The sequence below is a fragment of the Bos mutus genome, chromosome 26 (assembly GCF_027580195.1).
Source record: "Bos mutus isolate GX-2022 chromosome 26, NWIPB_WYAK_1.1, whole genome shotgun sequence".
Lineage (NCBI taxonomy): Eukaryota > Metazoa > Chordata > Mammalia > Artiodactyla > Bovidae > Bos > Bos mutus.
Window position 1 is genome coordinate 33874837 of NC_091642.1, and position 26524 is coordinate 33901360.

Here is a 26524-nt window from a genome sequence, read left to right on the forward strand (position 1 = left end):
AGTCCTTCCCATGAATCTTCAGGGTTGATTTCCTTTAAGATTGACTGGTTTGTTCTTCTTGCAGTCCAAGGGACTCGCAAGAGTCTTCTCCAACACCACAGTTCAAAAGCATTAGTTCTTTGGCATTCAGCTTTCTTTATGGTTCAACTCTCACATCCATACATGACTACTGGAAAAATGATTGCTTTGACTAGATGGACCTTTGTTGGCAAAGTAATGTCTCTACCTTTTATTTATTTTATTTTATTTTTTGTCTCTACCTTTTAATACACTGTCTAGGTTGGTCATAGCTTTTCTTCCAAGAAGCAAGCGTCTTTTAATTTCATGGCTGTGGTCACCATCTGCAGTGATTTTGGAGCCCCCCAAAAATAAAATATCTCACTGTTTCCATTGTTTCCCCATCTATTGCCATGAAATGATGGAACTGGATGCCATGATCTTCAGTTTTTGAATGTTGAGTTTTAAACCAGCTTTTTCACTCTCCTCTTTCACTTTCATCAAGAGGTTCTTTAGTTCTTCTTCACTTTCTGCCATAAGGGTGGTGTCATCTGCATGTCTGAGGTTATTGATATTTATTCTGGCAATCTTGATTCCAGCTTGTGCTTCATCCAGCTCAGCATTTCACATGATGTACTCTGCATATAAGTTAAACAAGCAGGGTGACAATATACAGCCTTGATTTTCTCCTTTCCCAATTTGGAACCAATCCATTGTTCCATGTCCTTGTACCTTGGGTCTTGTTTTTATAGATGCCAAAACTCTTCATATTGCTTTATAACTTATCTATTAATTATTCATATAAATTTATTATTATTTATCTGTTGGGACTTCCCTGGTGGTCCACTGGTTAAGACTTCACCTTCCGATACAGAAGGTGCAGATTTGATCCTTGGTTGGGAAACAAGGATCCCACATGCCTCATGGCTAGAAAACCAAAGCATAAAACAGAAACAGCATCAAAACAAATTCAATAAAGACTTTCAAAATAATCCACATCAAAAAAATATTTATCTGTTGTATTCCTCTCTCCCTCACTGAACTGAGGTCTTTATGGATAGAGACCACCTCGTTCTCTTCTACTCCCCAGCACTCAAGACAGTGCCTGACACAGAGTTCAATAAATATTTGTCAAATGAACAAATTAATGAATGAGTCCAAGGAGACAGGAAATCTGTAGTGCTGGGGACTAGGTGAGGGAATAAATGTCCATCATCTCACTACAATTCTTCCCATATACAGATACCACGGTCACTTCATTAAGAAGAATCTACACATTTCTATTATGTAGGAAATTTCAGATAGATTACTACTAATGGGTTATAGAAGCTTAATTGCCTTCCCCATGCCTGCAATGTACCAGTTACTATGCAAAGTTCTGTAACTAGAGCCCATGGCAAGAATGCAGACAAATCTTCTCTTCTGGCACCAACATTTCTTTTCTTGTCTTTTCAGAAAAAAAAATTCTGTCTTTTTTTTCTTATTTCTAACCCAGCAGGGAAGCCCACCCCTCCTGTTGCCATGATGTTACCTCTTGTCACTGTACCTTGCATACATGCTAAGTCCCTTCAGTTGTGTCCAACTTTTTGCAAACCTATGGACCATAGCCTGCCAGGCTTCTCTGTCCATGGCTTCAGGCAAGAATATTGGAGTGAGTTGCCATGCCCTCCTCCGGGACTCTTCCCGACCCAGGGACTGAACCCAAGTCTCTTCCTTCTTCTGCACTGGCAGACAGGTTCTTTACCACTAGTGCCACCTGGGAAACCCTGTCACAGCACCATCTACCCCCAAACTTGGCAGTTTATAACAGCTTATTTTTTTTTATGACACTGTGTGGGTCATCCTGATTCATTCCTTGCTGGGCTTGCCTGGGATTGCTGCCACAGCAATAACCATTAAAACTCCCAAGACCCAGGCTTTAGAATGTGCATGACATTACCTCTGTCACATTTTATTGACCAGAGCAAGGCACAAGTCTAGCCCGGATTCAAGTGATGATGAAAGACATCCTACTCCTAATGGGAGTACTTGCAACTTCACACTGCCAAGAGATATGGCTGTTAGGAGGCACAATTTGTTATTTTAACAATCCACTGTAGTTACCTTCACACCCTGCCCCAGAACTGAGAATGGTCCCAGCAAATCTATTTTGTTGCTGTGTCGTCTATGCTAATTTTCTTTATGGATTTTCAGAAAACTACTTTGTTCAATGGGGATATTTATCAATGGAGTCTTTAACTGGGGGTCTTTCCTGGTCTACTTTTTGTTAAATTCCCCACCCCCTGCTTCTTAACCCTCTGTCATTACTCTTGATCAGGTGTCCCCTGGATCTAGCCTGCCCATCATCTTTGATTCTGCCAAAGAGCAGAAAATGCCTACAGAACATTCGCTCATCTCTGGGGCAAATGCTATTCTTGCTGTTGGGAAACTCAGTCTTCGTGTGTCTTTACAACTGAGCTGTCTGCTTCCAACTTCATTCCCTCTAGTTTATTGCAGTTCTTGCCTCCTCCCCTTGGTTGGACCGAGGCTGTGGGGAGTGATATCTTTGGAGGTTTTCGTGGGCAAGAGTCCAGGAGATGAGGAGACAGTTCTCTGGTACAGGAGCGTCTTTGTTTGGAGAACTCTGAGCTGACAGTTTTATACCCTAAGGGCATCTGCCAAAGCTGTTCTTAGTTTAGCAGAGTGTCAATGCTAAGGGTTGTCCTACATAAAAGGGGGGATGTGACTGCAGCAGTTTACACAGGGACGTCTCTTGTGGTAAACATCTTCCGGAGCCCACCGCAGTGCTGCCCGCCCCAGGATGTGCTTGGGGGGAGGTGGGAAGGGGCCCTCAGCCTGCAGAGCCATCTGACTGTGAGCCGTGGTTGTTCCTGCTGCTTTGGTTTTTGAAGTCTCCACACTTCCTAACTTTATCGGGCATCTAACGCACCTTAAGATCTGTTTCTTGGGTGGTGGGAAACACTGGCTGGAGAGAGGACGATGTCAGGAGGGGTGTCCAGGCCTGCCTGCGTTCGGGTCCAGGGTTGGCTCCCCATCACTAGCTTTATACTCGGGTGAGTCTCTGAGGCTCTGCAGGTTGGTATTCTCACCTGTAGAGAGGACCCCGCATAACAACAGCACCTGCTTCTTCGGGTGTTACGATGATTAAATGAGATGGTGCGTTTAAAGGGTTCAGCCAGGTCCTGGCACGTAGGCAGTTCCCATGAATGGACAGCGTGTGTGAGCGCACACTGCCCTCACAGCAGGCTGCTGGCCGAGTCGCCTGCACCGTGTGAGTTTCCACAGTGTCAGTTAGTCTGAGTTGCCAAGAGATTATACAGAGCCCTGCATTTTGTGCAGCAAAATGTCTTTCTCCAGGGGAATCAAGACAACAACTACAAGTGAAAACGTTTTATATTGGAGCAGAAGCACCCACTTTTAGATTCATAGGTGATTGGATTTAGAATTTTATGTAGTCAGCCTTTGTGGTTTCACTGTTGGTGAAACCGGCGAGGTCAGTGAGGGAGACCAGGGATTCCACAAAAGTGTCTCTAAAGGACCCAGAGACGAAGCAATAGTGAGAGACAGGCCAGGTGGTGAAATGTTGGGGCAAGCGCTCGTGAAACAGACATCGGCAGACAATCTGATTCCCAGTGAAAAGAAAGGGAGCTTGAAATCTGATTTAGAAAAAAAAGGAAGTATACACAAAAACAAAAAGGAAGAAACAGGGGCTAATAAATATTTTCGAAGGTAATGCTGACCTTAGGGAAAAGGAAACATTTGAAAGTGAGAGAGAAGAGAAAGGAGAGAGCAGCTAATAACTAGGTAACAAGCATTTTTTGCATTCCCTTTTGAGTCTAAATAGCTGTTTTGCAAAACCTTTTGATGCCAGTGTCCTGTCTTGGCTGTGGGATTTAATTCAAGAAGCCTTTGTTGAGGTCTGCTCTGCTATATTTCCCCTGAGGGCAGAGATGAAGGACCTGGTCTCTCTGCTGGAGGAACTTACTGTTTAGCACAGAAGATAATTATCATCAATCCCAAAAGATAATACAGTTTGATAAGAAGAATCATATCAAATTAGACAAGAAAGGCCCAGAGGAGGGAACGACTCACTCAGGATGGGAGGGACAGAACTTCTAAAAGGGATAGCCATCTGACAGAGTTTTGAAGATATGAACAAGAGTTTGGTAGTGGTCAAGAAGATGGGTGGTGGGCAGCCTTGGCAGAGGACAGCTTGCTTAAGGGCATGTTTGGGGCAAGAAGGAGGATGAAGTTGTTTATGGTAAAGGTGGAAGAGTCAGGAGAGGAAGGCTGAAGCCAGTGAGCCCTGGGTCTGGAGCTTCAGGTGATGGTTGGAAGTGGGTGAAGGCCTCCAAGCGGAGCGGGCACACGCATGCCCTTATATTCAGGATGATCACATTGCTGCACTGGGTGGGGAGAGAAGAGTGGCTGAGCCTACAGTGGGGTGACTACTGGAAAAAGTTGAGGAAGGGAATGCTGATAGCTAAGGCAGTAGTCTGGAATGAGGAGGACGGCATAGATTCAAGGGATGGATAAAGGGTGCTACAGACAGGCCCTGGTTCCTGGTTTCAACAAGGGAGTGAAAAGGAGAAGACAAAGCCAAGGGCACCTTCAAATTCAGTCTCAGGTTCATGGAAAGAGCAGAAAAATGGAGTGCATTAGGTTTTGAATGAATTGGATTTAAGAACTCCATAGGACAGTGCAGTGGAGGGGTCACTAGACATGTCTCTTAGCAGATGGTTCTAGAGCTGGAATCAGAGAATTAGCTGTCAGCCTATAGGTGTTCCCTGGTGGCTTAGACAGTAAAGAATCTGCCTGTGTTGTGAGAGACCTGGGTTTGATCCCTGGGTCGGGAAGATCCCCTGGAAAAAAGAAATGGCAACCCACTCCAGTATTCTTGCCTGGAAAATTCCATGGACAGAGACTGGTGGACTACAATCCATGGAGTTGCAAAAAGTCAGACATGACTGAGCGACTAACACTATAGGTGTTGGTTAAAACCCAGAGAGCAGGTGGAGCGGAGCAGTAGAGAGGAGAGAAGAAGGAGAGGGCAGAATTCTAGAAATAGCATTTCCAGGAGGCAGGAGAAATAGATCCTAACTTGAGAGAGCTGTGTCTGGGGAACCAGGGAGAGGAGAGTCCGAGAGGGGAGGGCCCGGCAAAGGTGACCATGCCGCAGAGAGAGCCGCTGAGCATTGACAAGGGTTCACCCAACTTGTTTGGTCACTGGCTGGTGACTGGTGACCATTGCTGGGGTAGTCAGACCACAATTGGATTGAGGACTAAAGGAGCAGTAGGCAGCCGGACTTAGTATGGTGATGATTCTTTCCAGATTTTTGGTTAAGAAGGGATGGAAAGGAACAGGGTGGTAACTGGAGAAGGCCCTGCCCTTCAGGAGAGGTCCCTGATCAGGGTCTGGAAGCAGAGTGGGAGGGTCAGGCAAGGGGTTAACCACTCCCATGACTGGGAGATGTGGAGAGAGCCAGTGTCAGCCAGGCAGCCTAGTGGGCTTTTGTCTGCTTTGCTTCTCTTGATTTCATTCCCACTGGAGCAGAGCGAGATGGTTAAGTTCAAAGAGGCTGCCACGACCATCTAAACCAACCTCTCACCATCCAGAAGGGCGAACTGAGGCTCAGAGAGGGAAGGGACTAGTCTGAGCTCACCAGGTGGCAGTCAGGCCTTAGACAGAGGTCTCTAGGCCAGAGCTCTCTTGACTACCTCCTGTCCTCTGTATTCAGCCCATTTTCCATCTGATTATCCCTCCTGCCAGCAAGGCCCCCAAACCCTGAACGCCTTCTTTCACCAACCCATCAACCAGCTCTTGCTGACCAGCCCCTCCCTGAGAACCTCTCACTGTACTGGTTCCCAAGCTCTCTCTGGAGCCTCTCCAAGACCTATCCACATTGGGAGCTGCCCGTTGCACAACTCCAGAGGGCGCCACTCACACGGTCATCTCTGAATGGTGCTCCATGCAACTGTGCAGTGGGGGTGGGCGGGGGGACCCTGGGGCCTGGACCTGTCCGGGAATATGTGGAGATGCTCAGGACACTTCGGTAAGGAAGCCCTCAGGGCCACTGGGCTAGGGCATATTTTTAAACTTGGCAGAGTCATTTTCCCATTGGAAAGGGAGCTGGCAGCTGAGGAAATGGAATGCTAACATGCCAGTGACAGGCAAGGCAGCCCCGTGAGTCACACCACCAGGGGTGGGCAGGCCAGGGGGTAGGAATGTGCATGGGGTGTGGACAAGGACAGGAAGACTCTAAACCCCCACACGGACAGCCTGGCAGCCTTGACTTTTCATTCTCCTTTCTCCCTCTCTCCTTTCTTCCTGTAGAGGAGTTTTCTTGGACACCATCCTCCCCCGACGAGATGACAACGGTGTCAGGCCAACCATCGGCCAGCGCGTGCGGCTCAGTCAGGGAGACATAGCTCAAGCCAGGAAGCTGTACAGATGCCCAGGTAACTGTAAATCACTGGGTTCCAGGGCCTCCGGAGCACCACAGAGACCTCTCAACCACTGTTTGCCAGCATCCCCGGGGCTGGGAAGACACCTCGGGGAATGTGAAGAGTCTCTCCCTGGGCAGGTGTCATTCCCAGTGTGCTGCTGTTAGGAGGTGGTAGACAGTGCAGAAAGTCCAACCGGTGGAGTGGTTGCAGGCAATGAAGCAGATGGTGGCTCTTAGAGGCCACAACTTAACTTGTGGGAAGCTTTGGAACTCTCTGGCAAAGCCCTGATGGTCAGAAGAGGAAGAAGTCGTAGTGGAACGACAGTGAATGGGGGTCCAACATGGTGTGCGTGCCACAGGGGGAAAGTGCTCTCCTTGCTAAGGGAGTAGGGGAGTGGGTTTAATAAAACAATAACCCAGGGTTTTGTAGAAAGGCAGAGTGAGGGAGCATGTTTTTGGAAGGGTGGAAGCCAGCTTCCCAAACACTGGAAGGCAGAGGGTATCTCCGTGCGGTAAATGAAGTCACTTCTGTGATCTCGGGCTCTCCTAACCATCCAAGGTGCTGGACAGTGGCCAATATTCTGCCCTTGGAGGCTGGACAGGACACTGGATCCCACCAGATGTCTGTTTCTCTTCCTGTTCAGAAGCCCCGCCCCTTGAGTTTGCCCTCTTTGCTTCCATCTCATCGGCTTCAGCATCATCACCTCCCGCCCCCCCACCCGCTTGCCACCCTAGGAGAAACTCACGTCAGTCCCTTTAAGTTGCTGAGCTTCAGTGGAAAGTACTACTTTACAGCAGGCACGTTTTCACCAGTGATAGGAGAAAAGGCAGTTTGGTGGCTTGGAGAGGAAAAAGGAAATTCCACTTCCAAAAGGTCTGGTTATCTTTTCCAAACTCTTAGACCAGACCTGCATATGATCATAGGACAGAATATTTGATATAGGGGCAATCTTAGAAAATTGGCCCATCACTTTTTTTTTTAACCACACTGCCGGCAGGATGCACTTACTCATAAAGCCACAACCGTGCTCGGTCCCCGTAGGACGGCCGTGCTGGCGCTGCTCCCCTCCCAGGCCACCGTTCTGGGAGACTCGCTTCCTCCTACAACCCACTTCCCGACCATCTGTGTCCTGAACCTGCCCAGGAAAGCCCTCTGGCTGCCCCAGCTTGTGTGCAGAGGACCGTGTGGGACTGCTCCATCATGAAACTCTAGGAAATGTGTCCATCCAGCTATTAGTCGTCTGGGGGTGTGTTAGGGCTGAATTACAGGACACGTGTATCATATAACCCTGCTGCATTGAAAGAGAAATCTTATAGCATTCCCTGGGAAATGCCTCAGTATTTATTTAGTTATAATGTATATATGTATGCCTCTTACTTCCCCCCGAAGGATTGGAAGCAGCTGGTAAATACCATGGAGCCATACAGTAATGTGTCTGTCCCTGCAGAATGTTGATGATTATTCTAAAATAATTTCCACAGAGCCCTCAGGGGTGTTGACTGCTGGGCGTAATCCTCACGATGCCTGGCAGTTGTTCAGTAACATGATATCGGAGCCCCGATATCCAGGATTTCCTGAGGTCAAGGATGGGCCGTTCTCCAGCCATCCCTTCCTGCAGCTCCCCAAAATGCATCTTCAAGTAGTTTCAAGCAGTCACTGAAAGTAAAGGTGGTTGCCACGCAGAGGCCACGTTGAGTGGAGGAAAAGAAGCGTAAGGAAGTATGTGTCCCACACTTTGGAGGTGGCCCCACGAGTCGAGGGGCGCTCAGCAAACCAACGCTCTTGTCTTTGAGTTCTGAATCCCTCGAGGTGAAGGGATATGAAACCCACAGCTTCCAAGTTTATGCCTACAGACATTGTTTCTTTTGAGAACAGATTAGGGGAAATACTGCTCACATGCATAGGACTAGGTTCCAGACTCCAGGCAACCCTCAAACATTCAAGGGAAGAATATCCCACTGTAGAATGAGCCAGCTTCCTGTCCCGCTGGTCATTTTCCTTCCTTTTCTTGACTATTCCATGCTCTTTCAGAGGTGGGTAGCAGAAAAAGAAGAGACAAGATCTCACTTAACAGCTGATGTATATTGCAAAGTATTTTGTTTTCTCTTTCTTTTTTGCTCCGCATGCTTGCCCTTTCATATTCTCTCTGCCACAGATGTTATTAGCAGTAATTATAATGGCTGTTATGCAGGGGGTACTCATGGTATGTCAAGCACTGTGCTGGGCTGTTTCATGTAAAGCAGATGGTTTCATTAACCCTCTAAGCAGGTCCCACCCATTTCACAGATAAAGAAAACTGAGGCCCAGCAAAGCTGGGACATGTGCCCACCACCCAACAGCCAGCTGGAGAGCTAAATTCAAAGCCAGCTCTAGGCTGTGCTCAATCCTGAGAGCCTCAGGGGAAACACTTAGGGTGTTACTTTTTGGCACCCAGGCCTAGTTTTTGCTTTTATTGGTCAGAAAAATGTCCATCTGCCTGCCATGCTTTTCAGCAAGCTGTTCCTGGGGCTTTGGCTGGTTAACAGTGAATTTGCTTAGCAGCCCTGTCCATGGGCGGGAAGCGTGTGCACATGCCCGAATCACGTGTGCTGTTTTGCTTGTGCAGCATGTGGGGAGACCCTGCAGGACACGATGGGGAACTTTTCTGCACCTGGTTTCCCGAACGGCTACCCTTCTTACTCCCACTGTGTCTGGAGGATATCAGTCACTCCAGGGGAAAAGGTAGGTATGAAACCACCTCGGGAAATGACGTTGCATTCTTTGAGTTGGGTGAGGCATGAGGAATTAGTGTTATTATTCATAGTAGTAATGGTATCTGTTATGTTATGTTATGAGCACCTACTATGTGCCAGTTACTGGGCAAGCTTGCTGAACGTTCATGATTTCTGGACTTTCCCCCCCGCCCATACAAATGGAGGCCTATGTACTACATGTCCACTGGAGTTCTAACTCAAGCTCACGTCTGGTCAAACAAAGTAGGCGCTATCCTCCTACCTTGATAAAGACACCAGCAGGATGCTCTGGAAGGCAAGAGACCAACTTAGAATTTCTGGACACCTCAGAGTGCTGTGTATCAAAGTGGTACTATAAGGAAAGTTAGCCCCCAACCATGGCTGTCCCCTCCTCCTCTTCCCAGCCCCAGTTCCATCTAGGAGCAACTAGGGCACCCCCCAGCCCACAGTCCCAAGCATTCTCCACACCTACCTTGCAAACAGCTGTTGCTGGGCTCCCCTTCCAGTGGAAGTGGACTGGCCGTCTGTGTTGTCCACCTTTGGGAGGGTGGATCCGAGGCAGAGATCATTGCACACCCTGGATTCCTGTCCTGGGTGCAGTTTAAGGTGTAGGACCTGGGAAAATCCTGGGTAGGCACATTCCTTTGGTTCTGAAAATTCCACAGCCCTCTAAAGTTGAGCCCAGGGCAGGTCTCTTTTGCCCTGGTGCAGGGGTGGTGTATTCTGAACCCTTCTGCCGGGTTCATCTTCTTGTTTCCCTCATATGAAAAAGGATCTGAGTCTCAGACATTTAAAAATTTGCCCCTATCCACTATAGGATATAGAACTGGGAACTGGGGCTTCTGCACCTCGAAGTTTGGTTTTTTCCCCTACACCTCTCTACAAAACCAAAGGTCCTTCAGGTCCTCTTGTTGTAGGAAGGAGGACCCCTTCCAGGGCCCGAAACTGGGCTCTTGTCTAACACTCAGAAATGAATTGTCCGAGGAGACACATGTGCTGACAAAGCCAGAGATTTTATTGGGCAAGGGCACCCGGGTGGAGAGCAGTAGGGTAAGGGAACCCAGGAGAACTGCTCTGCCGCGTGGCTCGCAGTCTCGGGTTTTATGGTGATGGGTTTAGTTTCCGGGTGGTCTGTGACCAATCACTCTAATTCAGAGTCTTTCCTGGAGACACTGCGTGTCCGTCCACTTCCCAGAATCCCTCTCGCTAGCATCCGTTTTGGCTGAGCGATGCGTGCGCCACCAGGAAAGACTCTGAATTAGAGTGATTGGCCAAAGACCACCGGAAACTAATTCCATCACCGTAAAACCCGAGACTGCGAGCCACGCGGCAGAGCAGTTCTCCTGGGTTCCCTTACCCTACTGCTCTCCACCCGGGTGCCCTTGCCCAATAAAATCTCTGGCTTTGTCAGCACATGTGTCTCCTCGGACAATTCATTTCCGAGTGTTAGACAAGAGCCCAGTTTCGGACCCTGGAAGGGGTTCTCCTTCCTGCAACACTCTCAACCTAGACGCAGCTACCTGTGAAATGTCCTCTCTGCCCCTTGAGTCTAGCTTCCTACAGTTATACCTGTCGTGACTTGTCTCACAGTATCTTGACTGCTGACTTATATGGCTCTTCCCTTTCTAGACCCTAAATTCCTTGACCATAGACATGGTCCACCCCCAACACTCAATACAGCCCATGGTACAGAGTCACACAATAAGTATTTGTGGACGTGTAGATAGATGAGTGGCCGAATGGAAAAAATTATAGTTGGGGGTGCAGTGGGGGGGGTGTTAGATTTTCAGGTACCTGTAGCCATTCTTCAGAATATTCCTAATTCATCAATTCAAAAAAATGTCCACTTAAATGTTAAGTTAAAAATATTGTGATAACTAGAGAGAAGTGATGGCTCGGAACCACTGTGAGCACTTTCTATGGGCTAGGCATTGTTCTCTGCATAGCATGTGGAGTCTCTCATTTAATCCTCACTTCCTGTGACTATTACCACACTCATTTTGCAGGTAAGGAAATGAACTTGCCTAAGGCTACTCCTTTGTTGTAGAGCTGGGATTTGACCCCAGGCAATTTGATTTGGAGAGCCTGGATAGTTAATCATCCTAAATTATTCCACAAAGGGGACAGGCTAGACATTTAAACATGCATTCATACACACAGACTCACATGCACACACACACAGCAGCCACATGCTCACATCCTTCCTTTGGCTCTAGGCATTTATAACAGCATGGTTATCATCTTGAACCTAAGAGACTTCAGACCAGTCTGCCTTGAGCAGGTTTGCTGTCCTTGTGCCTGCAGGAGGCTTCAGGGGAGGGAGGCAGAAAGGAGGAGGAGGAGGAAGAGGAAGGGATGTGGTAATCCCTAAATTGTTGAATTGCCCTGAATAGCAGAGGCTATGTGATATGTGTGAACAGCAGAAGAGTCACCAAGCCCTAATTATAAATTCTGACTGGGGCAGGGAGAATATATATGCTGACTGGAGCAGGGAGAATATATCATTGAAATTCCAGCCCCAGTTATTTCAACTTTGGCTTCATCCAGCCTTCTCCAGAGGTGTTAGTAATCAGCAAACTTGATTGATTTGAGTTTCGCCTCCTGTGCATCAACCTCTTCCCCTGTGGTCTTTGTGGTTCACTAATATACCTAAATAATTAGCCTGAATAATTATCCATTCATTTACATTGTGAACATGTTGCTGAGGAGGTTGCAATAACATTTCCGTTCTGAAATTTTTCAAAGCAAAGGCTAAAGAATTATATTGCAACCAGTTAGCAAGGATTACCGAGCCCTTCCTTCCTGAATTCCAGCACTATGAGAGAGATGAAAGAAATGTAAGGTATAACCTCTGTCTTCAAGAGACAGAGTTGAGAGTCCTTTCTTCACCTCTAGGGAGTCTGATTTAATTGAAGGAGGGGCATTTGCTCAGCACCAGTACTTATTTTAACTTCTGAAGTGAGTTCAATCCACAGGCAGGTTGAAAGAAGAGTAACATCACACACACACACACACACGCACACGCACACACACAGCACAGGAGGTGAGCTGGCCAGTTATTTTCCGGTACTGACTTCACTTCCTAGGAGATTATAGGGCTTTGTCGAAGATGGTGCTGCTTGTCCTGAGACCTGAACTGTGGCGCTGTGGGCACTCTCAAGATAGGCTACAAAGAGCCCTTAATACACCATGTACACGCAGTGTGGCTTGATTTTTTTAAATCGCCCTTTATAAAGTGTCTGTTATGTCCAGGCATGGCACTATATATACCATATACAGTTTCTCATGCAGTCCCGTCAAAAACCCAGTGGTGGGCATGTTGTTTTACAGGTGAGAAAGCTAAAGGTCCAAGGGGAAAGTATTTTCCCAAGATTTCAGAGCTGGAAAGAAATCCAGATCTTCCTGCCCCTAAAAACACCTGCTCTAGAATCACTCTAAGAGAGAGGGGGGAATTCACCTGCTCTAGAATCACTCTAAGAGAGGGGGGGGAGTTCACTTGCTCTAGAATCACTCTAAGAGGGGGAAAGCTCCAAAGAGGGAAAGTCAGGTTTATCTGGGCAATCAGGGAAGGCCTCAGGGAGGAGGGAGGGGCCCCTGATCTAGGTCTGGGAAGGACCCATTAGCACAGATACATCAGGGTGTACCTGGAAAACAAGGTCAGGTAGGCTGGGTGCTGGAGGCTCTGAAAAGTAAGCCAAGTTTAGTTTATGAGACAGGTGTATAGGTAGCCACTGAAGTTTTCTGAGCATAGGAGGGAGCTGGTAAACATGAGCTGTCAGTGCAGGACTGATCCAGAAGACCTTGTGTGCAGAACGGATGGGGGTGCAGTAGGCCTGGTGAAGGGGAGCGAGATGGCTCATAGCAGGGACTCCGACATCTCAAAGGAAGAAAGTCCATCAGCGCTGGCATAAACAGTGGAGGCCGAGGAGAACTAACTCCGAGGTAGAGCACCTTAGTGACTGGGGTGAAGGTGTCCCCTACAGACAGGGAAGCTGGGAGGACGATGTTTTTCTTTTGAGGTGCCCTCTAGTTATTGGCATCACCGATTCAATGGATATGAGTTTGAGCAAACTCTGGGAGATGGTGAGGGACAGGGAAGCATGTGTGCTGCAGTCCATGGGGTCGCGAAGAGTCAGACACGACTCGGTGACTGAACAACACAGTGAATGGGCCAGCAGAAGAGAGAGAACAGTGGACAGAGCACAGGCTGCCATGGCAAAAACCAGAGAGGAGAGATTCCAAGCAGAGAGGCCAGGGAATGAGGACAAGACCCAAGTGCTTTCCATGTGGCCAGGAGAGCACCGCAAAGCCTCCAGCCCAAAGTTTTACTTAGAGATGTAAGACCCAGGGCTATAAGAACAGAAAAGAAAGTGGTCAGTGGAGGCAGGAGAGTGAAGATGCTAGAAAAAGATGAACTGACTGTGAGCAAACCCCCCACCGCCCTGGGTGGGAAAACTTCAGGGCTGCAGGGGCTGGGGCATTGGCCTTACGCAGGACTCTGGAGAGAAGAAGAGCTTAGAGGTGACAGGTGAGGACACGCCAAGCACAACAGACAAGGAGCCCACCGGAGAGCTGCAGCCAGACAGTCCTGGGCACCATGCGTGGTGGGGTCCAAGCGGGGGTGAGGGGAGAGAGCAAACTCGACCTCGGTCTGGGCTGGAAGGGGCGCAGGGCCCACGTGCTGAGCCTGCAGGGCCACCCAGCCCCTTCCATCACTTGTGGACTAAGGCACCGACTGAATGGCCTCAGGGGGGTCTGAAGATTGTCCAAAGGAACTGAAGCCTCCCTCCTCGCCTCTCCTGCCCCCTCACTCCAGACGTGCACACAATGACCTCTACGGAACACTCAGCACAGTTCCCTAGGTGTCTCCTTGGTCTGCTCCTGTCAAGGCCTCGCACCAAAATTCCATCTGGCCCTCCTCTACCCCTGCGTCCCCGTTCCCCTTAGGTTAAATGCCACCTCCTCCCAGAAACCTTCTCCTTGTCCCCAGGGCAGAATCTAGTTCTCCTTCCTCGAAGCTCCAGAATGCCTTTCTGTCCATCCCTGTCTTCAGCATTTCTTCCATAGTGTTCTAATTGATTTAGCACATCTGTCCTCCTTCTCTGAGTTTTGGCAGAGAACTTACAGGCAAGAGCTTACAGCCAAGAACTCTGTCTTACTGACCTTTCTATCTTGATTGGCCGACACAGACTGGCACACAGTAGGTGGTCAGCTAACAATGGTGGAATGAATGAATGAATGAACAAAACTGTAGGAAGGTTATTAACACACCACACCTCAGAAGAGTGAGGTCACAACCAGGGGAACATTGATCACAGAGATGCTCGGATGCACTCAGGCTCACCCCAGGCCCTTTAGAATGATTGATGATGTTTTAAGATCTTTTCGTATCTCTAAACTTCACTGACCCCTTACCTCCTCCCAAATCCCCAGTCTCAACGCATCCTGGCCTGTGTTTTTAATGCATCTTGCTTTCTGTAAACCACTAAGCGACTTCAAAAGCTCAAGTTATTCCCCAGACAGAACCATAGAACCCATCTCCTCTGTTTACTCCTCATCCTGTTTAAGGTTTATTATTTAATGTCACGAGGTTTCCTGTGAATGCATTTTTGAGGGGACACTCCTACTGTGGTCTGAGAGCTCTGTATGCTAAAGGGTAACGTGAGAACACCGCTATGCAAGATGTATCTTCAAAACTCCTCAGACTTGGCTGCCAAAACTCACTTTACGGTAACTCTTTACAGATCGTCTTAAACTTCACATCCATGGATTTGTTTAAAAGCCGCCTGTGCTGGTACGACTACGTGGAGGTCCGGGATGGTTACTGGAGAAAAGCCCCCCTGTTGGGTGAGTTGACTTCAGAGAGCCTCAAGAGGGGCATGCTCAGATGCTCTCTGGGATGCTCTTAAATGTTTGGAAGGGGCCATCCACCAGTCACAGGAAGCTCTCACGGGTTGGTGTTGTTGTAAAACTCTGAACACTCCATTTGGCCGCACATGTTAAAAGCTTTTAAAACTGCGAATACTCTTTGACCCAGCCGTTCCACTTCTTGGAGTTTATCCTAGGAAACTAATTAAGGAAGTGTGCAAAGCTCTCGCTACAGGGACATTCATTGAAGCAGGAAACATTGAAAACAATTTAAATATTCAACAGTAGGGGTTAGATGAATAAATTATAATACATCTTTTCCATGGAAAACTATCCAGCCATTAAAAACAAAGTTGGACTATTTATTGATACAGAAAGATGTTTGTTGTATGTTGCTATGCAAAAAGTGTTGCAAAATGGATATGTAGTAAGATTCTGTTTTAACAAAAGCATATATATTATGAAGCATTGCAAAATCAGACGCCTTCAGGGCTGCTTTCCATAGGGTTGCACAGAGTTGGACACGACTGAAGTGACTTAGCATGCATCCATGCATTGGAGAAGGAAATGGCCACCCACTCCAGTATTCTTGCCTGGAGAATCCCAGGGACAGAGGAGCCTGGTGGGCTGCCGTCTATGGGGTCGCACAGAGTCAGACACGACTGAAGCGACTTAGCAGCAGCAGTGGGAGTAAGGTATAAATGAGAGAGATGGCATTGGTATAATAAAGTAAGGAGTGGTGGGGAGTGTGGCAAACTAAACAAAATATTCTGACTCGAGTTACCCAAAGCAAAATTACTTAAAACAATCAGGCCGGCTGGATTCAACTGAAAGGAACCATTTTATGACCTACAATATAAATATTAAGTAAAGTTAGAAATGTAAATAAATAACAGTGGTTATTTCAGGATGATGGATATAAAAATTTATTCTCTGTTCCTGGTTTAGCTGTATTTTCTAATTCTTCTCTGATAAACATGTGTTCTTTTGAGAAGATGAACAGTACATGAACTCATCGATGAAAAGGCAGGTGGGCCTTTGAGTGAGAGGCAGTGGGCAGGTGGCATAAAGAGAAAGGTCGGTTCACTCAGGATTGACCACCAGAAGAGAGGTCTCTAAGGGTGACCAGGGAAAGTTAAGGTCATATAGAGGCTTGATGGCATCGGTGTCAGGACAATGGACGTGGGGACTCGTTTGGCCCAGGAATGTCAACCATGGTGGAACCAGAAAGAGGAGCAGAGCCTAAGGAGTCAGTTGGGAGGGTCTCTGCTGACAGCGAGCTGTTTATAGATGGCTGTTCAGGGTGGGCTTCTGAGGTGGACCACTCTATGTTCTCTCTGCAAACTTTGTCCCTGGCAGATCTTCACGTGGGCAAAAAGCCATACTTGTGATGCTTCCAGTCACTGGGCCGAGTACGACAGCTGGCTAAAGATGGAAGCAGGAAAGAGTGGAGAGCGGTAAGGTGGGGAGTTTCCCTGCCAGACCAAGCCCAGCTTCCTGTCAGATTTCAGAATAGCTCAGGAGAGACAGGGATGGAAGGTCTGGCTGGACCCAGGGGTCCTGGCAAATACTAAGCTTCCATATGGCCAAAGGGTCTCAGCCAGGTCAGCTACTGCTGGGAAGGGCACACAAGTCCTCTCAGTCCAGAGGGCCATGAGCTTAACTTCCTAGAGGTACAAATAGGTAGGTATTTGTAGCCAGAGCCGGCTTTGAGTGGAGGGTGCCAGGTTATCACTGGTAGGGGGGTCAGTCAGGTAGTCGGTGGTCCAGGAAAGCAGGGCAAGAAACTGATTCCCAGGCCAGGCACCAACAGACAGGAGTGTGTGCAGTTCGGGACAGATGGGCTGTGCCCCCCGATGGCAGGGTGGAGGCTGTCTGCCCTGGGTTTCTGCTTCCTGTCCAACGTGAGCAGACGCAGTGTGTATGGGGAGGCATGGCTTTGTAGGTAGCACCGACTGGGTGCAACAAAATAAAAACAGGACTGCTGTCCTGGTCGCAGAGGTTCCAAACCTGACTGCACCCTAGCGTCAGCGGGGAAGATTCCTATGAGATTCCTGGGAAACTGTTGAATCAGGATCTCCACGTGGTGGATCAGGGAATGATCCCACTTACCAATAAATATTTGTGCATGTGTACTTGTCTAGTACCAAATACACAGAAACGGGGCTGCAAGGGCTCTCAGCAAACTAAAGAAGGTGGTTGCCTTGGAGAAAGAAAGCTGGGGAGGGGGCAACCTCATGGTTTGGTTTGTGTACTTCTGGATTATTTGGCTTTTTTATAAGAATGCAACCAAATATTTCATAATTGAATTTTTTAAAATGCTGTGTGGGAGGAGTTTCTTGAGAATGTGGAATCGTGTGGACCTTTGAGTCCCTTCATCACACACCCTCATGAGAAACCCACACTCCCCAGAGCAGGCTGACTCACCAGGGCCACACAGCCTGCCAGTGGCTTGAGATCAGTTCAGAACTTAGAAGTCCCGCTGATGGGGTGAGGGGACTGTGAATCTAGAAGGGACTCCCCATAGGACTGCCAGATAAAAATGCGTGATTCGTTGTTTATCTGAAATTCAAATTGAACTGGGCTTCCTGTATTTTTGTTTGTTAAATCTGGCACCCCATACCCCCTAGGGAACGTGATAGACTTGAAAAGCTCTGGAGGGGGGATGCTCTCCGTTCCTAAAGTTCCCTGGAGAGGGCCAAGGCACGCTCCTGAAAATGGGCACAGACAGAAGGATTTCCAGCCACCCCTTGAACTTGAAACAAGAATTTTCTCACTACAGATCCTGGGAACTCTGACCACACGTTCATTGATTCGATGGGGCTTTTGCTGTTCGTCATTGTCAGTGATGGTTTTTGTGTGTGGGTTTTTTGTTTTGCTCAGATTTTACACTTTTGCAGTGAGTGTGTGTAGGTATTTGTGTGTGTGCGTCTGTGTGTGTGTGTGCCAAGTGTGCTGCAGCCAAGGCATGGCCCAGCGCCTGTAACCGTCATTCTTCATTTGCAGGAGTTCTCCTTTGCCAACTATTTGGCCTGCTCTGATGTTTCCAAATGCAGTTGTTAGTGAACTTTTGTGTTTGGAACAAGTGCATTGTGTAGGCCGAGCTGGTCCCTGGGAGGGGTCAGTGCCATGAAATCTGCCGCGAGGAGGCAGGTCAATGCCCCTTTGGCAGGAGGGAGAGCGGATTAGAGCGGATTGTGAAAGTATGCATCTTGCTCTGAAAAACTGTGCATTGCATATTTTCCCAGGGCAGTGTGTGAAACTCCAGGCATAATGGACGCATAACTTTTTATGAATGAACCCTTTATGACTCCCCATGGAGTCCTCTTGTAGTGTCCTCATCTGCATTTCCTCTTCTTGATATCCTTATTAAGCTCCTCCTCCAAAGGCGGGAACCAGAGTTCAGTTTAGGAATTTGACACCTTTCTCTCGTCCAATTTCTGTCCAGCCTGTTAGTCTCCCTGGGAGGAGGCTGTTTGGGACCCGGCTTTTCACATCCTGATTAAAGGGAAATGTAAGTAGATTGAGAACATTTCACGCCTGCTTAAAGGTAGCAGATTCATTTTTTCAGTTGCGAGGGTCACTGATGAGTTTGCACCTAGAGAGGGGAGAAAGATGGCTGCACAGAACTCATCCAGTAACCTGAAATGCTGGCCTATTAATTGGATTCTCCTCCCTTCTTTCTGCTAGAGGCATTACTCTAACAATGCACTTTTGTATGCAGAACCATCCTTGGGCATTCTGTACCACCACAATGCGCACAAAAGCCTTTTCCCCCCCCTTTCCCTGAAGTGGGGAGGGAAGTTCAGAAAGGCCAGGCCGGCCAATCAGTGTCGCATGGCCCCACTACTGGGGGCTCCCTGGGCCGGGGGCAGCCTCCCAAATGAGCAGAACCCATGGCATAAGGCAAGTTGGCATGCCTGGCGTTGCCATAGGCTTGCCCTACGGTTTGAGTCTTTGATCATCATTCCAATGTGTCTGTTTCCAAATTGGGAAATGGAAATAGTGATTACATTCCCAGAGAACAGATTTGATGTCTATTGATCCAAAAATGTACAGTATTTAGAACCGAGTCCTAAACAGAGACGTTCCTTTGGATGGTGGGCGGCAGTAATGGTGAGCATGATGAAGAGGGTTAGACTGGGGCTGAAGGTCAAGATCTCAGGCTGCTTAGGTTCGAATCCTGCTGCACTTACAATCTTGAATGTGTACCAGTGTGCTCAGTCGCTCAGTCGTGTCTGACTCTTTGTGACCCCATGGACTGCAGCCTGCAAGGTCCTCTGTCCATGTAATTTTCCAGGCAAGAATACTGGAGTGGGTTGCCATTTCCTACTCCAGGGTTACAATCTTGAGCATAACTTGTGTATGGTGGTAGTGGTTTAGTCGCTTAGTCGTGTCTGACTCTGGTGACCCCATGGACTGTAGCCTTCCAGGCTCCTCTGTCCATGGGATTCTCCAGGCAAGAATACTGGAGTGGGTTGCCATTTCCTCCTCTATAAATTGAATATAATTCAACTCAAATTCTCCAAGGCTCAGTTTTTTTTCAGAAACGAGATTAATAATAGCACCTACTTCAAAAGGTAGTAGGGAGACAAATAGATAATCTATATAAAGTGCATAGGACAGTGTCTGGTATAGAGTAGCTCAGTTTAAAAGGGGGCTTTTATTAGAACCATTACTGTGAAGGTAGGAGTCTGGTGACACCAGTCTAGGGACAGTGCAGGAGGTTCAGATTAAGAATTGCAAGGTGATTTGGGGAGATTTTGCTTAGAAATAATTTGTGATTTATTCTACCAAGTCTAGCTCTGCCAAGGCAGTAAAGGGGCTTCCCTGGTGTCTCAGACAGTAAAGAATCTGCAATGCAGGAGACTTGGGTTCAGCCTCTGGTTTGGGAAGATCCTTTGGAGGGGAGGGCATGGCAACCCACTCCAATATTCTTGCCTGGAGAATCCCCATGGACAGAGGAGCCTGGCGGGCTACAGTCCACGGGGCTGTGAAGAGTGAGCGACTGAGCACACGAGCACAAGGCAGTAAATCCAGCTGAGCTGCTCATTTCTACCTCCTCCCAGATAGTGGAGCGGAGGCAGGTGTCCTGTGGCCCCAGGGTGGGTGGTTCAGTCTCATCTGGTTGGGTTCTTAAGCAACAAGGCGGTGGAAGTCCCTCTCTCTTTTGGAAACATCCCCAGCAGCTGTGACAGCTGGGATTTTAAAAGGAGGAATTTGGACTTGAAACTGGGTTTGACTGAGAAACCGTTCCTTTTGTGAACCAGCATTCAGCGGCTCTGTCTCCTCACTGGTGAGAAATACCTCCCCAGGTTTACATGTTGTTTTCCAAAAACTAATTGGTACTAACTGGTGATGCTGAAGGAGCTGTTATTGGAAGTGTAGAAGCATCTGATGGATTTTTCCCTGCTCGATTCTCCACAACAGTTTCAGCTCATCTTATTAAGCTCTCCAGATCCAAAAGGCTACAGGCAGCCAGAATTGGAAGGTTAGGAGCCTTCCAAGATACTTGCTCCTTGGAAGAAAAGCTATGACCAACCTAGACAGCATATTAAAAAGCAGAGACGTTACTTTGCCAACAAAGGTCCGTCTAGTCAAAGCTATGGTTTTCCCAGTGGTCATGTATGGATGTGAGAGTTGGACTATAATGAAAGCTGAGCACCAAAGAATTGATGCTTTTGAATGTGGTGTTGGAGAAGACTCTTGAGAGTCCCTTGGACTGCAAGGAGATCCAACCAGTCCATCCTAAAGGAGGCTGAAACTCCAATACTTTGGCCACCTGTTGTGAAGAATTGACTCACTGGAAAAGACCCCGATGCTGGGCAAGATTGAAGGCAGGAGGAGAAGGTGACGACAGAGGATGAGGTGGTTGGATGGCATCACTGACTCGATGGACATGAGTTTGAGCAAGCTCCGGGAGTTGGTGATGGACAGAGTAGCCTGGCGTGCTGCAGTCCATGGGGTCGCAAAGTCAGACACGACTGAGCGACTGAACTGAGCTGAACTAGGAGCCTCTACCCTCTGTGTCACCCTTAAAGAACGTTGACCCCCGTTGGCCAATAGCAAGTGGCTTTTATTATATAGTGGCTTTTATTCCTCCCCATCTCACTCCTGCATTTCTCAGAAGGGCAATAGAAGGATACCCATTAACTACCTGTCAAATGAACTTTAAAATGGTTTTTGGAGATGAAATTCACGCACCATACAACTCTGCATTTAAAGCACGCATGTCAGCAGTGTTAGCATGCTCACAGATTTGTACAGCCGTCACCACAGATGTAGAACATCTTCATCAGCCCTCAAAGAAGACCCATACCCATTCACAGTCATTCCCCATTCCCCCACAATGTTAAATGGACTTTTGAGTGACTCATACTGTTAGCACTTGGCAGAACCATGGGCTTTCCATCCAAATAGACCTTGGCTGGTCTGTGTTGTGAGCTGATCAGTGTGACTCAGCCCACCTCCCGCCCCACCCCCATCTCTGTTCTTGCTGTGCTGCTATCCTTATGTGGCATTGGAAGTGATAATAGTCAAGGATGACCGTGCTCTGGGAAGGCCTGACCTTCCCCCTTTTCCTCTGTAAAAGGTCCGGATTTCATAGAATGTATTCGTAAGCTTAAGTAATACACATTTATTTGTATATTCAATAACACAAGTTCAATAGCAATTATGAGCCCCTTTGCATCAGATAGTGGGAACTTAATTGAATTCAATTTGTGTCCCCCCACCAGAGTGCCAGTAGGGGGCACACTTTGTGCCAGAGCCTGGTGTCCCAGGGGCATCTGCATTGCTATCCCGACTGGCATTCCTGGTTCGGCCTCATCCCCCTCTAGTCTCCAGTCCTCTGGCATCTAAGTGGCTGTTGTGCCTTATCCTGTCTCAACTTCTCCAGGCCCATGTAGATCAGTGCCGAGTCTGTATCTCCCTAGAAGACGTTCTATGGGAGACAGTCAATGACTGTCCAGGCCCTCTGGGCCATGGGAAGGTGCCTTCTATCCCCTTCCCAGGAGTTCTGTTGCTGCCATCCTGTCCTGCTTTTCCTGAAGAACTCTGCCTGCCTGTCTCCTGCCCTAATGTCTTAAGAAACCATATAGACACTCCTGTTCTGAGCCCAGGTGGGACATGGGGGATCCAGGGTCTTATTGCCCTCAAGGCTCTGCCAGGAACTGCTCCCGGGGTTACAGATCTCTGCTCCTCCCAACTCCTTAAACCTCCCTGGGGCATCGATCACCCTTGTCCACCTGGGGCACCAGGTCCTTTCGGAGGTCCCATGGTGCCCTCTCCAATTCTCTGCCCCCTAGCCCCTTGCTTCTCCATCCCAGGAATCTTTCTAAGACAACAAGGGGAAGGCAATGTGCTCTTATTTACTGAGTACTTCCCTAAATTTTTGGTGTTGTGACCAGACTCGTGGAATTCAAAAGCCAAGAAGATCTGATCACGTCATCTTGTGTCCTCTGGCAACCCTTCCTGGGGCAAGGAAGGTATAAGGCATGCTCCTCAAATAGAAGGCTATGTACGTAGTAGAAATACAATGGGGGACCCTCATCACTCGCTCAGACCACCACCCCACCCCTGGCCTTGCTGAGATGTCCTCCTACCCCTTAGCACTCATCATGACCCCCTGGCAGGGGAGGGGCCACATGCTGGGTATTCGTTGATTGGCGTCTGAGACTCTCCGGAAGGAGGCACACCAGCAGTCACTGTTTCCATTCCAGCTTTTCATCCTTCAGTGCTACAGGATGAGTCCTCCAGTGAGGACTGCTCCCCTTGAACCTCATCTGAAGCAGCACCGCCTTCTCTCTCTCTCTGCTTGTGCTGAGCCCCTCCTTGCCATCTGCCAGCAGCCTGACAGTTCTTTTCCCTTTCCCAGGTAGGTTTTGTGGCGACAAAGTCCCAGAGCCCCTCACCTCCACGGACAGCCGCCTCTGGGTGGAATTCCGAAGCAGCAGCAACATCCTGGGCAAGGGCTTCTTCGCGGTATATGAAGGTTTGTTCAGGAGGGGAGAGGCCGCCAGTATGGCTCCTGACGTACCTCTGTTCTTCCCGTGCAGCCCTTCCCACCCTGGCCCGGGAAGCAGCTGCCGGTGCCATGAGGGTGGGGTAGCCACCACCCCCTCTCTCCATGTCTGGAAGCAGAGAGGCCAGCTGGGCTCCCTTCAGCACAGCCAGTCTACCTGTCACTACACTGCTCAACGCCCATTAGAGTCCAGCGGGGACAGTGCTGGGGGCTTAGAGAACCTGTGGAAATGCAAGCCACCTCTGAGTAGCTTTAAGTTGGATTCTGAGCAAAGAATCCAACCTCTCTGAGTTTCATTTGTGAAACAAGGACTTTGGACAATGTCCAGAAATTTCCAACTAATTTCTTGGAAGGGCCTGTGAGGCCACCATGGTGGTTGAAGAAACCAAGAGGTCTGGGCTCTAGGCAGCAGCGACCAGGGCAATTCTGCTTCCGTCTATTCTACATATTGGGTCTCTCTGGCTACAAAACCCTGTGCCCTCCCTCCCCCAGAGGAAAAGTCCCTTGGGGACTTAGATTGTGATTTTGGAGAGGCCCACGTTTTTGTTTTTTATTTACTTATTTGGATGCACCGGGTCTTAGTTACAGCATGTGGGACATTTTTAGTTGTGGCATGTGGGGTCTACTTCCCCGACTAGGGTATCAAACCTGAGCCCCTTGCATTAGGAGCTCAGAGTCTTAGCCACTGGATCACCAGGGAAGTCCCAAGTTGTGTTTTTATAAAGGAAGTAGCACGAGTGTGCGTATGTATACATCAGTCGCTACCCGTGGCCCTCCTTCCTCTGCATCAGGGTCACGAGGGAAGTCAGACATCACTGCTTCTGGGACCCCTCCCTCAACACCACCCCCCCATACCTGCACACTTGATTGGAACTTCTGGAGGTGTGGCCCTGTTCCCAGAGCTTGAAAAAATCTCCCAGGTGATTGTGATGCCCAGCAAAGGTAGAGAGCCACTACTCTCCATGGTTATTTTCTTTATATGAGAAAAATTCAGAGTTGTAAACACAGGGAACTATGCCTTTCTGGAGGCATCAGTCCATTGGAAATGAAAATGTTGGCAAGTGGAGCCACCTAGCGGTGTACTCCCTTAATAAGCTCTGACGGGGACCCCCCTTCCTCCTGGCTCTTTTTCTAAAGCTACCTGTGGGGGAGAGATTAACAAAGACGCCGGTCAGATTCAATCTCCTAACTACCCGGATGATTACAGACCTTCCAAGGAATGTGTTTGGAGGATTACCGTTTCTGAGGGGTATCACGTGGGGCTTACCTTCCAAGCTTTTGAGGTGAGTACTGCTGGTCGACAATGGCACCCCACTCCAGTACTCTTGCCTGGAAAATCCCATGAACGGAGGAGCCTGGAAGGCTGCAGTCCATGGGGGTTGCTGAGGGTCAGACACGACTGAGCAACTTCACTTTCACTTTTCACTTTCATGCATTGGAGAAGGAAATGGCAACCCACTCCAGTGTTCTTGCCTGGAGAATCCCAGGGACGGGGGAGCCTGGTGGGCTGCTGTCTATGGGGTCGCACAGAGTCGGACACCACTGAAGTGACTTAGCAGCAGCAACTGCTGGTCTTAGACACTGCTCTACACAGACGAGTTTCCAGTTTGGGGTTGAAAACAGGAACCCAAGAGGCTATTTCAAGTCCAAGGCGCATTTTGCCAGGACATCTGGTATCAAAACCTCTGCAGGTTTTGAAATTGCATCTGCCTTCTTTCTGAAGGCTGCTGCTGGAGAGCCTTCAGAAGCAAAAGCCTTCATTGAAGCAAAAGTCTAGAATGGGATCCCAGGGCATTTTATTGACTCTTTTTTCCCAGTTTATCATGACTTAATGTCTTTGCAGCTTGATTCATCCTTGCCTTAAGCAAGTAGGAGACAGCTTGGAAAAGTTTCAGGACACACTTGAGCCCTTGGCCTCCTGGTTAGGTTTTTAAGAGTGATATTTATTAGATTGAAAACCTTGAGGCCGAGCTGCTATCTTCCACGTTGCCTCTGTTTCTCCATTTAGATCGAAAGGCATGACAGCTGTGCATATGACTACCTGGAAATCCGTGACGGCTTCACGGAAGACAGCGCCCTGATCGGCCACTTCTGTGGCTATGAGAAGCCAGACGATGTGAAGTCCAGCTCCAATAGAATGTGGATGAAGTTCGTGTCCGACGGCTCTATCAATAAAGCTGGCTTTGCAGCCAATTTTTTCAAGGGTATGAATTAGCAGTTGTTTCCATTTTAGACACAGGAAGAGGTATTGCCCCCCGGCCTAAGAATCACTAAACTCACAAACCTTAGCACCAAACAAAGCTCCCTGCAGTGGGGAGGCAGCGAGCCGTTTATGCAAAGAGCTGTGCATAGATTCCCCAATAGAGAGAGTTCTCCACTGACTCAGGAACAGGCTTAGCCTTGGCTTCTGTCTTTGTGGCAGAAAGTTTTGCTGCTGCACTTGGAAATTAGGTTTATTAGTTTGCAAGTTCAGCTTCATGAACCTTAGTGAAACTGAGCATTGATAACAATTTTTGCTTGTGTGGTCACTATCATTAATAGAGCACCTATTGTGTCAGGAACTGTGCAAGGTACTTGATTTACACTATGTCATTTAATGCCCTCGATCAAGATTTAAAAAGGCAGGCTCGGACTACAGCCTGGGTTCCAATCCTGGCCCTGCCCCTTGCTGTGGGAAGTCACCTAAGCTGTCGTGCCTCAGCCCACCACCCCCCACCCATCTGTCAAATGGGAATGGCGATTATCCCACCTCAGAAGGTGATGAGGATACATGACATAAAACTCGTGAAGCCTCTAACACAGCACTGGCACTTAATCAGTAGGGACTGTTACCGTTATTAATAGGAAAATCTTAAAAAAAAAAAAAAAGGCAGGCTCGGGGTTGTTCAGATAGTTAAGCGGCAGACCAAGAATCCAGTCACAGTCTGACTCCTAAACAAACTCTCTCCAAAACACTGCCTTGCATTCCCTGATATGGGGTAGAGAGGCAGCCCAGGTCTTTGGCTCCTGAAGCATCAGCTCCCAACTTGCAAGTCTACGCTCAAGTGGGCAGGGCTTGTTGGGGAGATTGAGAGGGTTTGGTGCTCAGGAAATGAATATCTGTGCTGCATTAGGGACTGACTGCTCTGCAAGTTCTTGATAAAATCAGACCCAGAGTGGTATGGGAAGACCATCATTCCTGGCCCCAGCAGAACAGCTTCCTAAGACACTTTTCAATGGACAGGTCTGCCTTCTCCACTCTCAGCACCCTGGAATTCCTCAGACCACTTGCTAAGAAGGAATATAGGCTATTCCACAATGCATTTGGGTTGGGCGCCCACCAGCACACCAGTAGCCACTGAACGGATATATCCAGTCTGTAACTGGAGTGACAGATCAGTAACTCCCTCCCTCTTCCCTCCTTTCCCGGGCTCCTGGCTGTGCTGACCCAGAAATCTTGGTCCCTTCCTTACTCCGT

At 48.4% G+C, this 26524-nt stretch overlaps 1 protein-coding gene across 2 annotated transcripts in view; it reads left to right on the top strand.

The window, feature by feature from the left end:
* TLL2 (tolloid like 2) overlaps nt 1–26524 on the top strand; it is a 145309-nt gene that overhangs the window by 92843 nt on the left and 25942 nt on the right. For both annotated transcript variants that reach the window (XR_011462779.1, XM_005898846.2), the window contains exons 8-13: nt 6332–6456; nt 9050–9165; nt 14921–15023; nt 22921–23037; nt 24205–24350; nt 25076–25271. Coding sequence is in view for 1 of the 2 variants with exons in the window: in XM_005898846.2 (XP_005898908.2) it covers nt 6332–6456; nt 9050–9165; nt 14921–15023; nt 22921–23037; nt 24205–24350; nt 25076–25271 (803 nt within the window). In the remaining variant the exon portion in view is untranslated. The remainder of the gene's footprint in view (nt 1–6331; nt 6457–9049; nt 9166–14920; nt 15024–22920; nt 23038–24204; nt 24351–25075; nt 25272–26524) is intronic.